The 17,514-nt window shown below is 42.4% G+C and overlaps 1 protein-coding gene across 2 annotated transcripts in view; it reads left to right on the top strand.

Annotated features, from left to right (window-relative positions):
• Positions 1 to 15,371, top strand: part of PRIMA1 (proline rich membrane anchor 1) — a 50,535-nt gene extending 35,164 nt beyond the window's left edge. Inside the window, exon 4 of one of the 2 annotated variants that reach the window (XM_066552630.1) lies at positions 10,877 to 15,371. In XM_066552630.1, the coding sequence (XP_066408727.1) occupies positions 10,877 to 10,976 (100 nt within the window). In that variant the 3' untranslated portion in view covers positions 10,977 to 15,371. Of the gene's footprint in view, positions 1 to 7,511; positions 7,566 to 10,876 lie in introns of those variants that run through there. The other variant, XM_066552631.1, reaches the window with a different exon arrangement.
• Positions 15,372 to 17,514: the final 2,143 nt, after the last annotated feature.

Raw genomic sequence — 17,514 nt, 5'->3', positions numbered from 1 at the left:
CTCTTATGGATCATTTTGCACTTGTTTACTCCTAATTTGTGATATATTGACAAAGCTGCCAACAGAAATCTGTAGAGAATTATGGTCTGTCCTGTGACAAATGAATTTTTCAGTGTGACCAGAAACAAACTTGCCACTTTTTTCTGTTTTCTACTGCAGATGAGGGTGCCACACTGAATGGGCAGAAGTCTACCCTTACAGCCAAGTATTGTTGAGAGTTCTGCCTCAATGCAACTCTGATAGCCACGGGTGGATTTTATACACTTGTGACAAAATATAATGGTCATGCTGGTCTAATTATATTGGTTGCAGCATTCCTGATTTACCCCAACACAAATAGAAGAAACAAGTTAATACTAGAGCTTTGAAACATACAGGAGAGGTGCAAGGCTCACCATGATGTTTTTATTACATTTTTCCTAAAGACAAATAAATATTTTTTTTCTTAGGCATTCATTTAATTTTTTAGCCAGTCATACTTTCTGTAAGCTGATGTGAGGGTGCTTGTGGCTGACCATGAGGGTGAAAAGCCAAAGCTGTGGCTGTGGCATACCCAGCACACTGTGCAGAGACATTTGAATAAACTTTCTGTCTTGATTATCTGGAGTATCCAAGTTTAGGACTCAGCTTAGGACCTGCAAGAACCCAGCAGCAACAGCCTGCAGTCTCAATATTTTTATGATTGAGAGAAAATTGTACCCATGGTAGTAGGGTGGGGGTGTAGATCCATACTCCAGCTCCTTATGACCCAGAAATTCCCTGTGCACAAAAATAATCCCAACAGAAACCTCCTTGCTGGCCTTATTGCCACTTATTTCCACAAAGGTTTTGCAGTGCATTTTGAGTACAAGCAGTAAAGCCTGACTTCTCCACTGGCTCAGCAACTGCAGCTCCTGGTGAGTTGGGTTGGTTTTGGGGGTCCTAGCTGAAGGGAGATCACATCTCACACCCCCTCACCTTGTTCTACTATTTGCTGCCTACAGCTGCATTGTCCAGAGAGCAAAGGCACAGACAGGGTCCCTCTCTGCATATCTGTGACACTCATGGGGTGCACATCACCCACAGCCACACCTGAGCCCCTTGGAGCTGTGCTGCCACTGCTTGAGGGGCTCTACAGTCTGATTTCTGCTGCCTCTGTCCTTCTTTGTCCACAACCCCTGTACTCAGTGCTCAGCATTTCTCGTGCTGTGGGGTTGCTAAGCAGCACTCAGCTCCCTGCTCGAGAGCCTTGCGGTGATGGGAGACACGCACTGGGGCAGCGTGGGCAGAGCTGCTGGGGTGGGAGGAGATGGTATCTGCTGGGGTGGTCCCTGTCCACAGCACCCCTGCCTTGCTCTCACTCCAGAGTCCCCTCATCAGCAGGCACATGGCCATCCCCTCTGGTGTGGCTGGGCTGGAGAACAATGCTGCTGGATTGTCCATCTTGGAGAGCTGTTGGCTAATTAGCCATGTCAGAGAGCATTCGTGGGGATGGGCATCACAACATCCATGCCCCAAGCTAATGCCAGGTGATGGAGTGGACAGAGGGCTCTGATGTGTGTGAACAGGTGTATGCAGAGTCTGATCCCAGCTGTGTGAGAGGTAGGAGTGGGAAAATAGGGTTGTTCCTCATTCCAGCCTTTAAAGAGGCCATGAAAGGAGGACCCACGTGGAGAAATTGTGCTGCCTTTGATGTCTGCTTTTTGAGGCAGTGGCATGAAGCCTTTATGAAAAATATTAATACTCCCAAGCAGCTAGAACTGTAGTTTCTTTCTTTCTTTCACTTGCTCTGAGCCCTGAGAAGCCAGTCTGGAGACTGGCTGAACTCAATTCTTCCTCAGAAATTGTCCCCAGTTACAATAGTCTAAAGCTGCACAAAACCAAACCTTTGCATAGACATCAAAGTGAGCAGGACTTGCTGGTTTCTCTGCCTCTTCATGGACTTGTCCCATTGCACACCTGGAGCATGGGAAGGCTGGGACCATCCTGTGCAGTCCATGGACATTGTGTTTGCATTTATCCTGCAAAGAGCAGGGCCTGGCTGTGAAGACTCTTCATTGTGAGTAGAGAAAGCCAGAAGCAGCTGCATGAAAAAGCAGTGGTCTCAGTCTGGTTGAAGGCAGAGACAGATTGCCTCAAGTGCAAAGTGATCTAGATATCTGCAAAGGTCAGTTAATTTTATGAGTTTTAATTTTCTTCTCAGCTCTTTGCATTTATTTGTGTTGCAGACACTCTTCTTTCTGTAACAGAAGATCTGCAAAGAATTTTTGTTCATTTCGACAGAAATTTATCATACTATTCAAATAGTGTCATGAGATTGTATTTAAATGATTCTGTGAAACAGCAGTAGCTTCATTCTTCATTCTTCCATCATTCAAGTTGCTGCCTATGTTTGACAGTGATTAAATGGCAAGATAGTTATCTGCATTCAGCAAAATATCTGGACACAAAGTGGCATAATTTGGGGGATGGAAAAGCCCATTGCCTGAAATGCCAGTTTCTACAGTCACTTGCCTGATGAGGGGCAGGCATACTGTCCTTGAGAGAGAGCAAGAGAGCAGGGAAGAGCAGCCCTTGTTCATCTCCTCTCTCTGTCCCTTATTTCAACCCCACATTTTTCTAGTACTGATGCCCACCCTGACCCAGAGCACAGGCATCAACAGCCATTCATTTTGCAAACGTGGTAGGGAATTCCTGTTCTTTTTTTCCTCCTCCACTTTCCCTTCCAATATGGACATGTTTTTGTAAGGATACCTTGTAATGTTTTTCCAGTTTTCCTAGTTAATATTTGTTAAGCACTTTGAAGATAGCAAGCATTGAATAGTTGTTCAACCTGCTCCAGAAGGTCTAGAGAATTTTAAAGAATTAAGAGGGAGATCTAGCTTTGGTTTTCCACTGGAGTTGATGTATTACAGAATGACAGATAAGTTTGTTGCCCTCATGCCAGCACCTGTGAGAACATGTATGTCTCGGTTTTGTGGGGGCAGATCGTGCCTAATGCAGTAGAGTTACAAATAATCCCATTTTTCTGGGTGGAGCATACATTTTCCCATCCCAGGCTGGTCCTGCAGTGCTTAGCAGAGCATGGTGCAGTGTGAACTGAGCTCCATGACTGTGCCTCAGCTGCCTGCACTGCTCTGCAACAGGGCAGGCCTTTGAGGAGCAGGAGTGTGCCCAGCTCATTCCCAAAGGGCACTGCCAGTGCATACTCCACTGCCAGTATGGCCATGGCCATGACCATCCTCCAGTCATCTTTTGGCTTTGTTCAAAGTGCCTTCATTTCACACATTTAATGTCTTTTTTTAAATTTATTTTTTAATTTATTTTTTACTTTTTATTTTGTTTAGTAGTTTTTTGCCAGTATGAAAAGCTGGCATTATGAGTTCATTTTTTTACATTAGTCTCATTCATTTTTCTCCTTTTATAATCAAAACATATTGACAGTGTATTCTACACTGAGAACACTCAATGGATAATGTCAGCTGTAATTTCCCTCAGTCAATAAAACCTTTTAAAGATCATTAGAGGGAATGCAAAGAGTGGGTTATTATGTGAGGGGTCACTGAAAGTACTTTTATCAATTATGTCAGTTAATTGTCCAGCATCATAATAATAAAGCTGCTTCTCTTCCTTAAGATTGGTTTCATGTAGGATCATAATTGTGAAGTTAGCTTAATTGAAGACTTGGTAGGAAATGGGATTGCATCCATCACCTTTGTCTCCCAGGGACAGATCTTCTTCCTGTGTAACATCAGAACAAATCCTCTTCAAGTCCAACAAAGTCTGTGGAATTACTCTGACTTTGCACTGCTGAAAATAAATGGAGACTAGATTCCACTTCTTAAATTTCACACGTGGCTCAGCAATCTACTGTAATTACTTGCAATCTGAACAGTCCAGATCCTGCCTTTAGACATACCCTGAGTGACTGCAGCAGGCTGAGAGAGCTGCATTTCTGCAGGAAGAGATCTGCCCCCCATGCTTTGCAGCCCGAGTGCACCAGCTCAGGGAGCCTCTTAAGTGCTGTTGAATGGCTGCCCAGCAGTATGGATTTTTTTTCCATGAGAGAAACACTCAGCAAAGGCTCAATCCATGCACAGAGAGGGGAATTTGAGTGTGAACCATCCCAAAACAGAAATCGCCCACATGCCATCAGGCCTTAAATATACTCCAGAAACTGGTCAGCTAAAACTGGCTGTGAGGCAGAGCCAAGTTAGCTGTAAATTGCAGGCTTCAAAACACTCACGTGAACAGTCAGAAGAGAAGAAGCTCTCCTTGGGAGTTGGTATCTTGGAGCTATGTCAAGCTATCCTGCAACATGATTCCAGAGCTGTGAAAGAGACTTTCTCTTTTTGCATAATCATCCTAGCACTATATAGAGCACTTGCACAGATCTTCTCCCCCTCTCCACACAAAACAGACAGAAAAGGTCTGAAGATGTTAAAAATTGTATGATTACTTGCTCTTGTAAATATTATTTATCATCTGACCACTGGTTCAGTTTGGCTAAGATTGAAGTACTCAAAGGTCTCTAGGGAAAGAATGGCCTTTTCTAATTCATACAAGAGTTTTTATTTGTTTTCATAAGGGGCAAAGCAGCTTGAGGAAGGAGAACTCCATCAAACGTCTAAAACTGAAAATAACCCAATAGACATAGTCCTTTCAAATGCTGCAGGTAATATCATCCAAGATACCTATAACACTTTCTAGTTTGGAAGAGTAAGTAAAAAAAAATCATGTATTGTGATAAAAAGTAATAAACACTGGGACAAGACAGTTCGTAGGTCTTTTAGATGCTGGACTATCTAAGTAACCTGAGTGGAGATGGAAATACGGGCGATACAGGTAAAAGCTTTGGGAGACAAACACTGAGCTGTAGTGAGCGTGTTGCTAAAAGTTGTCCAGATGGAGCTGCTTTTTATTATAACTGTAAAACATTTGCTTTGTATGTGGGAGGCAGTAGAGCCAGTAACCTCTTCCTACGAGTAATGAATAGTGTACTGCCTGTTTTCTGGACAGATAGATGGTCACATATGGCCATTAGCTAATTTAATGGAGAAAAACTAAGGTTCTAGAGAATTTTCATCTTTAGGGTTTCTTCTTTGACTTCCGTCTTCACATTGTCAAATAAAATATATCCAGTCTGATTTTTTTTTCATGTTTCTCTGAGACAGTGAAAGGTAGAAGTCAGAATGTGACTCTTTCCATGATTCTGAAGATTTTCACCAGAGAAGTGTCCTCCTCCAGCATGAGCCCCAAATGTCTAAGCCATAGCACCAGGCTAGCCAGCAAGGCTGACTGTGTGTGGCTGCACACAAATTTAATGGCTGTGTCCCTGAAAACAACTATTGTCAATGCACTGAGCTCCTCTAGCAGGAGTCCTCTTCACAAACCAGTCTTAGGAAGCAACTTCTCCTGTCGCACCACTTGCTCTCATGGAAGGTGATTCCCCTCTGATGACTGAGGCCAGCATGAATCAAACAGTTGTTTGATGAACGCCCCCAGTACTGAGATGTAAACAGCCTCCATTCATGTTCTTTATGTTCTTATAAACATTCAGATTATGCAGAGTGATGGTCTAGTAATTGAATAACATGACAAAATGTATTCTTCCATTCCTGTCTGCTAAATAGGGATGCATTTGAAGTGTGACTGTAGCCCACACATCATCGTGTCTGGGCTTCAAGCAGTGAAGACTAGCCTGGAGCTCTCAGCAGAGCTGCCACAGGTACTGCTAGCATCGTAGCCCTGGAGATGAAGCTGAGTGGAAATAAGCTACACAGATATCTACCCTGATTCTTGGACAACTTATTGTAACCCAGAAAGATGCCACTGCAGCTTGATCTCTACTGGTATATAGGCAGCTTGGATATTTCTGGGTGCTTCTATTTATATGTCCCCTGAAGACAGACCAATCCTATGAAGCAAATGGGTGTATTGTATGAGACCCAATTTTATTGAAAGTTGTTATCTTTTGTGTGTTGATAGCTAATGAACTATGGTTATGGAGAAGAGCTTTGAGATCACTGCACATGCAAGTGAAATAGCTCCCTGATTTGCCTTCTCCCTTCAGCCACTTTGCCCCAGAGATTAGCACTTAACCCAGCACATGCCAGCACCAGAAATGGGGCTGCCAAATGCAGCTGCCCAGAGAACTTTGTTCAGGAATGAAACAGCAATTAGGAGAGAGACAAGCTCTTTACATGCTACTAAAGGCACCTTCCTGAGAGGAACTGAAAACACAAAGGGATTTTTGGCATGGGCACGCACCCCTTACATTGGCACAAATACAATTGTGCACTGACAGTACAGAGATGCCTTGTAGCCTTCACCTTTGGTAAAATCTCTCAGTTGATACTGATACCCATACAGTGCAATCTTTCATGTATATATGTATATATAGAGAGATTTTTCCAGTTGGCTTTTACAATTTACGATTTTGTACCACTGTCAGCAAAGAGTGAAGTTTCACTTTGAACTTCTGAGAACTGGCCATGCCCTCCAACAATGCATACCAAAAAAATCAGTCTTTCATCTTCTAGCTATACCTGAAAAGAAGAATGACCCTCTATTGCTGTTTGGGAAGAAATAGTATATGTATTTCCCCAGAGAATAATCCAGGGCAGCAAATCCCCAAGTGGAGACAGGTGTCTCCTGGCAGTGCTGAGTCAGGTATGGGAACCCCAGGAGGAGGTGAATTTGAGATCCTGTCATGTCTCTGCTGCCAGCCCAAGGTCACCCCTTCCTAGCTTAATTGGATTTCCTTGGAACCCAGCCTTCCCAGATGCTGGGCTGGATGCTCTGGCACTCAACAGAGTCATTGCTATGGAGGTAATGGGCAGAAACAGTTTTGCAATGCTCAGGCTGTCTTATGAAATCAGGTTTTATTCTAAACTCTCATCCCTTTCAAGCATGAAGCACCTGGAAGTGTATGAAATGTGGATTGCACTGGGAGTTTTAAACTCTCTTGCAGCTTACAGTTCTGGAGAAAAGTTCTGTTCCGATGTCAAAGTGATCTTATTCTTCCCAAAGCTTTATTAAGCCTATAATGAGGTGTGATAAAGTCATGATTAAATGAGTAGTCTGCTCTGGTTTTTCTTGATTTTGTCTGTGTAGCCATACATGTGAAGTGTGTACAAATGGGACGAGAGGTGAAGCCCTTTCCTACTACTTGATCACATAATTGCCTGATAAACAGTAGGTCAATGCCAAATTGATGCAGTAGCCAAAGCTGGCAAGGAAGGTTTTGTCAAATATACAAACTAAGTTTTGTGACTAGACATGATAAAGGGCCAAAAACTATGTTTCCTCTAAAAAATTTTCTAAACGTAGAACATAAAAATTGTGTTTGAATGTGCATTATTGACCTTTATCCAGGACTCTGCAGAGGATTGGTACAAGCCAATGTGACAAGCTAGTATGAAATTCTTTGATAAATAAGATATATAATGTGATCAGAACCTCATCTGAAATTTTAGCTTGATGTGTGAAATACACTGTTAAACAGCTGTTTGATGCTTTCTTGATTTTAGGACTCGCACAAGTTAATGCATGCATGGTGGAGAGGTCATTATGGACTCTGAGGCACCATTTCAGGCGTGTGCTAAGCTGTACAGAGTTGCATGGCCAGAGTTTCATTGACAGATGTTTGGCATGAAGACCCAATTTGTTTGCTAAACAATGTATAGCAAATTATACTGTAAAACAGTGCAAACCACTTATTAGTGAAAAGCCTGTTTCGCCTGCCACCAAGTGAGTATGTCACAGCTATGAATAGTTCCCTACTCATTTCCTCACTAATTTGAAACATCCCTTTAACCAATCAAGAGCAACCCTGGAATTGAAATGCATAAATGTGTGTCCATAGCTTATCATCTGAAAGGGGGCTTGGAGTATTACACTTTGGAAGATCATGCACAATTTGGCGTATTAGGCAGAAAATAGGATAAAAGGGTTCTCTTTGGTGTGCAAGAAACTTTGCATGCTTGGATCTCAACAGTGAACAAAAATTGGAGTAAAAAGAGTTAGTGGCACAGAACTAGTGGAACACAGAGAGCCAATGCCCTAATGCAAGAGTGTCGCAGACATCTTTTTTCACTAAAAATCCTTTCTTTAGGATTTTCCCTTCTGAGAAGCTGAAGCCTCAGAAAAAGAATGTAAACAATGGTTATCTGCTGCTGTAGAATGCAACAAGTAGATTTTTGATTGGGCCATCTTGAATGTTTATAATTAATGGCCAATCAAGACGAAGGTATCTCGGACAGAGTCTGAGAGAGCTACCTTTGTTATCATTCTTTTCTATTCTATTCTTAGTTTAGTTAGCTTCTAGGAAAACCTTTTCTTCTATTTCTTTTTAGTATAGTTATAATGTAATATATATGTATCATAAAATAATAAATCAAGCCTTCTGAACATAGAGTCAACATTCTCGTCTCTTGCCTCATCCAAGACCCCCTGTGAACACTGTCACACAAGAGGGCACTTGAAAAATCACAACAAGCCAAAATTACCTTTTTATCTAAATACATGGGCAAATTTCATCATGGTGACAAGTCCATACCAGCCTGCCAAGCCAGTGATTTAAATGATGTACCTGGGGCAAGTCTGACCCCAAATGCCTGCCTGTTGTGCATTTGAAAACAAATGGAGAGAAGGAGTTAAAGAGAGCAGTCTCCAAGCCTGAACTTTTGCATCTAACAATAGTCTTTTCATTGAGACTCAGGAAAATAAGTGCTCTGTTTTGCTAGCACTAACTCTGAGCAATTGATAAGGCAGAAGCAGAACCTTGATAAAATCTCCCTTCCCCTATTTGCAGGCTCTGAAAAAATACTCTTCCACTGCATGCACGTGCCAGTGGTGTGATATCCCTGGCAACCTGTCTAGCAGGGTCTGCAGAGAGATCTCACCATCAGAGGAGAGCCTCCAATCCACCCAGGTCTGTGCTGGGACACAGAGACCTGAGGAGGGGAAAGTCCAAATTTCAAGACAAATGAAGCAGTACATCTTAAAATCACTACTAGAAAATGCAAAAATGTAGATAAAAATGAGAGGAAGACATTTTTTAACATCAAGAAAGAAGAAGTCTAGTTAGGGAAAGAAAATGGAACTGGAGAGGGGCAGAAACATAGGAGACCAAAGAAAGAAGGAGTAAATAGCACAAAAACAGCAAGTAAAAGTGGCCAAAATGTCATCAATTTTTTAAATTATTGATAGGTTTGGAACTGGGAGAAAAGAAAAACGAAATAATTTTTGAAAGCAGCAGAGATGTTTAGACAGCCACTCCATTTTTCCTGCCCTGACAAAAGTAAGCACTGCCATCAGATTCTCCATTCTTCCTGTCAGGGATGTGGCATGGTGGATGTGTGCTTTCAGTGTCACAGAAGAAAGACCCACATGACCTTGTTTCAGATTCAGACAGGCACTGCATGTTGAGCACTGAAAAACAGTTATTCAAACCCCTCAGTCTCCTTAACTCTTGTCTCCCCTTCCATTTCCATTCTCTAATAGCTGCAATCATGACTAATATTAACAAGCTTTAACTTTTACCAGGTAGAGAGGCACAAAATATCACAATTAAAAGTATTTTCTTTGAGATTACAAGCAAACAAATTTACCTACCTGTAATCACTGTCCATAAAGCTTCCATTAATACTTTGCTGAAATTAAATATCATTAACCATTTTGTAATAATTGCTGTTTGTTTTGTTAAACATTGATGAGAACAATAGCACAGAATGACTGTTGTAATACATGTATCTGGTCCTCTTTTTGCCCTCAGCAACACTTTAAACTCAAGACACGCATGTCTGAAATATCTGTGTGGAAAGCACAAAGCTTTTTTCCTCCTACTATGTTTAAAGCTTCAAGTTAAGCTACTTTTGAGAAGGGAAGTTGTGGGGGGAAGTTACAAGATGGAACATGGTCTGTTATAGGACCTAAGCTCAGGTGTCCCTTTTCAGAGTAACTATAAAATCCTAAATAAATGATTTTACTCTGTGATGTACAGATGATTGATAGCTTTCTGCACTTGTTAAGAATTTCCTGAATTTTCTCACAATTAACAGTGACCCTGGACTGTGTTAGCAAATTGTAGGAGTGGCCACTAAACAAAACAAGAAGGCAATGCTGCTGGAAGTGTGGTAGGTCACAGCAGGCACCATGTTTCAGTCTCTAGCTCAGACGCCTAGAACACAGACACCTCTGTCTGGGCTAGCAGACTAGCCTGCCTTTACTGACAGTGCAGGGAAACACAAATGCCTTGGGCACAAAGCATCTGGCATATTTTGGGTATCCACTTTAAGCTGTTCTGAATCATGTTTGAAAGCACCTGTTTTTCTCCACTGGCTGTGGAGATTGTTGGTGGTGGTCACCACAGGTGTGTACATATCTGCACTGGTCAGATGAGTCCACTCCTAGTGACTGAACACGGTGGTTTCTCATGACCAGTGAGGCACTTGGGTCCTTGGTGGACATGACTGGTCATCATCCCAGTTTGACTAATATGACACTTTGAGGAGAAAGGTCATGACTGCCCCAAGGCAGCATCCCAGCCTGTGTTCCAGAGATGAAGGTGGCCGTGGAGGACATTCCTTCTAGGAACCTTCATCTCATGCAACAGGGACACCTGTATCCATTAACAGACTAGCATGGGGACACCAAGAGCACATCATGACACCTTAGGATCAGACATGTCACCTTGCAGGTGGACTATGATGCTTGGCAAAATTAGCTGCTGCTTTGGCCTGTGTTCAGAAAGGGAAAAATAGACAGAAGTTTGGTATTATTATGTACCTTACATGTCCTGGCTTTCGATCTGTACTGACAAAGAAGATGTTGATCTCTGTTTTTCTTCTCTCCCTTCCCTGTCTGTACATCACCAAACGTGGGCTCACCCAAGGAAACCAATGAGAAAAGAAGAGAACGGAACCAGTCGGTCGGAATATGCAATGACCTCCTCCCAGAACAACAAAACAGTTGATAACAATGCGGTCGTATAATCCCCGGGAGCCCGCCAAGCGCAGGAGGTGGCAAACTTTCAAAGCACACACACAGAGTATGCAAGGTGGGTGAAATGAGGCAACCAAGGGAGCTCTGTGGCCAAGGACTTAATTTCAGAAACAGCGCACGCATCAGTGATCCAGAAGAGAAAAACAGGCTGCTCTCCAGGCTTGCTGCTGCTCCAGGGGAGGATCAGCTCACCCACCTGGGCTGCCCACAGGAAAGGCCTCACAAAGGCATAAGCACTGCATGCTGCATCCCATGAAAGCCATGTTGCCATACCTCCCACTCCTTCTTCTTTTTCTTCTTCCTCTCTTCCCCTACTTTTGTGTTTGAACTGAGTGTCACAAAAAGGTTCTGGAGTAGAATCTTTTGAGGAGAGGATGATCTGTCAGAGTGGCAGTAGTTTATCACAGATGGGTCAGAGGGAGGTGTCTCCCTCTAAATGGGAGGTGTCTCCCTCTAAATGGTGAGAGGTGTCACCTGTGTGCTTCTCCAGCCTATGCAGTTTCATACGCTGATGCTTCATTCTTTTCATTCTTACTATTTCGTTATTACAAAGGGAACAAAGGTTTCTGTTAAGCAATCAAGCAAAATTGGCCCGAACTTGTGACTTATCCCAAGAAATTTATCTGTGGTCTGGTGACTATGCAGTTTTCATGGCTGAAGTTTTCAGGCAGAAGAAATTAAAATGTAAGATTTTAGCAATTACCATTGCTATTGAAAGAGATGTTATTAAGATGTGCTTTAAACATTATGACTTCATAATCAGCCTCTTTTTTTGCACCACATTTTATTTTATTCATCTGTACATGTGGTACACAGTACAGATGTGTTCCTTTGTGAAACTCCATGTTTCTCTGTGTTCGCATCACACTGATTCCCCAGGGAAACTCCTACAGGAAAGATACTGTTTACATCTTGGTGTGAGTGTTGGGGCAGGATTGTGTTGAAAGGACTAGCAGCCCTTCAAAATTCTCTTCATTCACTGGTTAGTGTTGTTCCCTCAAAGTGTTGAGTCTCCTGAACTGATGCGCTGAGGACATTGCAGGTCTGGCTTGTAGGACCACTTTTGAGGGTCTGGTAGCTGGTTGTGTCCACACTACCTCGGTCTCTGCCTCTCCTGAGCTGAGGCTGACAGTGGTGCCAAGTTCAGCAACAGTTCAGTATACTTTCCATGACATGGATTGCAGACTATTTAAAGCAAAGCTGAATCTACCCAAATTCATTTCACATAGGATCTCAGGTCAGACTCAGTAAGCAGCCCTTAGGATAAAGGTGATGAGACTAGTTGAGATGCTGGTCTTTCCCTACCTCCTGAAAACTTTCCTTTGTGTCATATCTCCACCTGTATGTCTCCATTTACCTCTGTGCTGAAAGTAGTGATGCAGTCAAAGACAAATTTATACCCTGGCGTCTTGTCTGGACATAAAACTTTGGTACCGCTCGGTCTCTGTGTCTGTGGGTAACTCCCAGGCACCAATGCAGTCTCGCTCTGGGACCTGGCTGCCCCAGCTGTGTTGTCCCTCAGCACTGCAGCACACCAATACTTTTGGGTTTATATAAGGATGTGCCTGAACTGCAGAAATCAGACCTGGATTTTGAGTGCATTCCGGCCTGTGGTTAATCTGTTCCTGGGATGCAGAATTTGGTGTGATGGTAGAGGAAGACTGTGTTCTGCAGATCTTCCCAAGAAAAGCTCTGGAATGTTCAAATCAGCAGTCTCAGCTCAGGCCCATCTGCAGTTTTCTATGACCTATCAAACAATAGGGTGTATGTAAATACAAGTACCTTTTCAATTATAAAATGAAATGCTGCTATATATTGCTCTTGAGAAATTTATGTAGTTATTAATTTAGCTTTTTAGTCTGTCATCACTATGTAGAAGTTTAACTGCATAAAATTATTTTTTAAAGTTAGACTTTCTTGGGAAGTGAATGCAATTGCAAAAGTGAAAGGAGGCAAGTAACCACAAGTATGATCATTCCCAGCCACATTAATGTTGTGTGCTTGTGCAAGACACAGTGATATATTCTTAGATCCAAAGTGGGATTAAAATTACACAATTTACAATTTGAGTCTAGTATCCCAAATGTTGATTGCCTAAAGCACTTAGCCCCTAAATACTATAATAAAAATATTGCAAGTATATTTCTAGAATATTTTTAAGCTATAACATTTATTTTGGTGTAGTTACCTATGTTTGCCTTTCTTTTTTTACTCCAGTTGTTTCAGCCTAAATGTGGAAATGTGGCATAGCTTGAGACTGGTTGCATGTTTATCTGAGAGTATAAAGTATGAATGCAGATAAGTTTAGCATAATATGGGCTCAGGATTAGCACTTTTTCCTAAAGGTTGTCAATTTTATTTGTTTCCTAATACAGCTTTAAAGGCATGTTCTGTAAGGTCAAAATCACAAAAAGGATTTGTAGGTCATTATGTCCATCAAAATATGTCTGTTTTTGCAAAAAAAAAGAGTAAAAAGAGATGGTCACTAAACTGTCTGATTTTCACTGGTATCAGTGGTAAAATGTCCTCACTAGAGAAGATCCTGATGATGACACAACCCACAAGCAAACCCAGCCTAGGGCCCATGAAAACTCTTCAGGAGAACATAAACTTTAAAAACTTCCTGGAGAGTGGAGAGGCAGGGCATTGCAAGGCACAGCACATGCTGGCTGGCTAGGATCTATTTCCAACTCTGCCACTGATCTGCTGTTTACTAGCAAGTAATTTTGCCTCTCTGTGCCTCAGTTTACCCATCTGTATAATCACAATAAAAGTAGGTACCAGCTCTGCAGCAGCATCTTGAGAGAAATACACACGGCTTATTCGCTAGGCGGACAGATATACGGTATCAATATATGCAACATGCTGATAAATGTATTGGGCACATAATTGCCATCATAGTTCTTGAGCAAGCTTTCCTCATGTGCTTTTATAATGCACAAAAGAAAAGCAGCAGCAGACAGGCTGCGAGCTGCTCTTCTGCCTGCCCAGACCCTTTGCTCTCAGCCCTCACATGGCATCATGGCAGGAGAGGTGGGAGATCTTGCATGGGGTAGCTTTGCCCTTAGATTCCTGCCCAGGTGCAGTTGGGTACATTGCACCAAAGGGATCTTGAGAAAGGCACTAGGAAAAGGGTACTGGAATCAGACACAACTCTTCAGAAAAGGGAGGCTAGACAGGGGATGTCACTGAGGAGTGATTTCTGAGGCTTGCTGATGGGGTTTAACGTTGTGTTTAATACTCTACAGACTACTTGCAAAGCTTATATAAGAGAGGCTTCTGTGTTTCCTTACTGTACTATAATTAAATGCAAAGGGAAAGGAATACATAAGCACTTCACTAGATACATAAGCACTTCACTAAGCAGTGATCCTGGATCTGGGGAACTGGCAACCCAAAATGCAGCTTTACAAGCATTTTGAGTTCCTTTTTAGCCACTAAAATATCAGGGGTAGAAAGGACCTGCCTAGCTTCATTGACAAAATAGTCAAATTCCCAGCAGATGTGAAGGTGGCCAGTTTCTACACAGAAGGTACTTGCTGTGCTCTGACCACCACCAGACAAACTCAGCAAACTGCTGCCCTCAGTCTGAGGGAGAGCAGAAGCTCCAAATCTCTTCTCATGGGTCACCACTAGCAGGGAATGCACCTTAAGGGCCTGAGCTGCCAAGTGTTGAGTTTCCTCGTTCCTCACAAGACAGGAAAGTGGAGCTGAGGCCCCAGCCCTGCTGCCCATCCTGTCCCACACCTGACACAGTGGTGTGCCCAGGGAAGCATTTCTGCCTTGGACAGATGCTGCAAAAACAGACATGGAAAGAAAGGGGAAAGTTCTACGAAGTATAAAATATAAATATATTGATATATATCTATACAGAGACCTGTTTGTCCAGTCTTGCATGCTACATGGTCACAGCACGTGGAGAAAGTGGGGGCACCCTGCTCCAACCAGGTCATGACCATTGATGCTGCCAACCAATGGAGAATCAGGCCTATGGTAGATATGTATTTACTATACTCCCTGCACCTGTACAAACAAAAATATATTATTTTAAACTGCAAAATAGTGTGTTTAAATCAATGCATGAATGTAAATATTCTAAGATCTGCCTTCTTGACTGTGTACCACATGTACAGATGAAAACGAATATTGTTTATAGGAAATCTGTATCAGTGGTTAAATGACTAAAGAGAAAAAAAATATCAGACTTAATGTTGTCATGTTTCTCAAACAAGCCATTAATGTATATTTAGTATTTAAGGATATTGCTCAATAAGTATGTTCTGTACCAAAAACTGTGTTGCATATACAGATTGTGCAGTACCCTATTTTAAAAAGGCACCATAATTAATTTTTATTTTAAATAAAAATGTACTTGTAAAAACTTAGCTGTGTCCTGTTGGTTATGTAGCTGAGAGCATTGAATGAGGGAATGGCTGCAGTGCCTCTTCAGGCACTTCTCTTGTTACCCAAATTTACCAGACATGCTTGAGCACTTTCTGTTGTGGTTTTGGAGAAGCTCATGGCTGCTGCTTGTGCCTGGACGGGTCCTGGTTCTGCCCCAGCTAACCCTGCAGTTCTTGTCCCAGATATCTGCACTGCTGGTGGTGCAGAAACAAAGAGATTGCAATCATGCATTCCTGCAGCCCACCAAAGCTCATTAAACCCTTTCTCTTATGCTGAGGGGCTGGAATAGTCTAGTTTTAGAGTGATTTCTTCATCTTTCACATAATACTACATATCTGTATTTATTTTGGTACAAGAGATGATGTTCACAACATTCAAGAGATAATGTTAATTTATGCTCTAACTCTCTGGATGAGTTTCACCCTCCTTTTCCAGTCAAGAGCAAAAGCAGTTCATGGATTAGTTCTTCAGCAGATGGACACTGACATTCTGTAGCTGAACCTGGGTGCCTTGGCTGGGATTCTCCCTCCCAGTTCTGTGCCTTTACAGGTGAAGGGCACAGCCTGTGTGAGGCCCTGCCACAGCCTGCACTCCTCCTTCCCAGCAGGGCTCCTCCTTCCCCACCACAGGAGGAGGCTGAAGTAATTCCTCAGGGACTGCCAGGTACCTGTGTGAGCTCAGCTAGCACCTGCCATGGGAGGGGAGGATTCTATTTAAATAGGGAAGCATTCTGGTTGTCTTTAGTTCCAAGGCATTATTCCCTAACAGTTTTTGCTGGTACCTTAGAAATTGTTTCATGTCCCAATTTGGAAAAAAATCTTAAATAAGACAGAGTAATAATAATCATCTAGCATGGTGGGGACATGAAGGGTCTAAAGCACAAATCTTATGAGGAGCAGCTGAAGGAGTTGGGAGTGTTATAGTTTGGAGAAAGAGGGGCTCGGGGATCTCTTGTATCTCTCTGCAATTATATGAAAGGAGGTTCTAACAAAATGGAGGTCAGTTTCAACTGATAACAAGTGATATGACAAAAGGAGACAGCCTCAAGTTGCCCTAGAAAGAGTTTTAGAATAGATATTAGGAAAAACTTCTACCTTTAAAGGGTTGTCAAGCATTGGAAGAGTCTGGCCAGGGAAGTGGTAGAGTCAGTAAACCTGGACCTATTTAAAAGATACATAGGTGTGGCACCTGGGGACATGGTTTAGTGGTGAATGTGGTGGTGCTGCATAAGTGGTTGGACTTGATGATCCTAGAGGTCTTTTCCAACCTAAACAATTCTATGATTCTATGATGCAAAGTGGTTGGGGGTCAGTTTATGAATTATAGCAACAGCCATATGCCACACACTATGGTATCTGTCAGGTTTAAATATTAGACAGGTTTTGCAGAAGAAAACTTCAACATTAAAATCTCTATGTGACCACTAAGAAAGAAAATGCTTCTGGAAGGCATTGACCCTTGCTTCAGGCATCAAATCTGTTGGATCAACATCCTTACCCCCAGTCTGCAGAGGCAGAAAAATGTCATTTTGCAGAGCAGGGCACATCCTGGTGTGGTTCCTCAAGTCCTACTAACCCTATCAGCCCCAAATTCACTGCTGTTTGGCTGAGCTCTTGTCTTACTTTTGTCATGATGAGATGGTCACAACAAGCAATGAGAGGATTGGGTACAAATCTGACCAAACTAGAGTACAGTAAAAGAGCTCCAAACCTGAAACCAGAGTTATTGAGTACAGCTTGAAACCTTGAGTCTTGAGTACAGCTGAAAACCTGGCTAAGCAATATGAGGTGCAGCAACTTCGCTGTGCTGAAGAGCCTGATGTTGCCTGATGCGCTCTTCCTTCACTATCCCTTCACTGGGAACCAGTGTTATGATGGCCAGAGAGAAATTGGATTACTGGGGTTTAATATCATTTGGAGAGGGAGCAAGAAATTGTAATGAGAGAGATGTGGATTCTGTGATTCTGCTAATATAAAATCATGAAGTGCTTTTCACTGGTTTCATCTGGGCACGTGTTGCCAAGTTCTGCATCTTTTTAAAAGATGCCCAGTACAATTAGTTCCAAATCAGAACTGTCTCCATTTCTGAAAGATGCTTTTATTTGGGCGTGCTTGATTCATGCAG

Source organism: Molothrus aeneus, chromosome 6 (assembly GCF_037042795.1).
Source record: "Molothrus aeneus isolate 106 chromosome 6, BPBGC_Maene_1.0, whole genome shotgun sequence".
Classification (NCBI taxonomy): domain Eukaryota; kingdom Metazoa; phylum Chordata; class Aves; order Passeriformes; family Icteridae; genus Molothrus; species Molothrus aeneus.
This window is presented reverse-complemented; position numbering and strand designations above follow the sequence as displayed.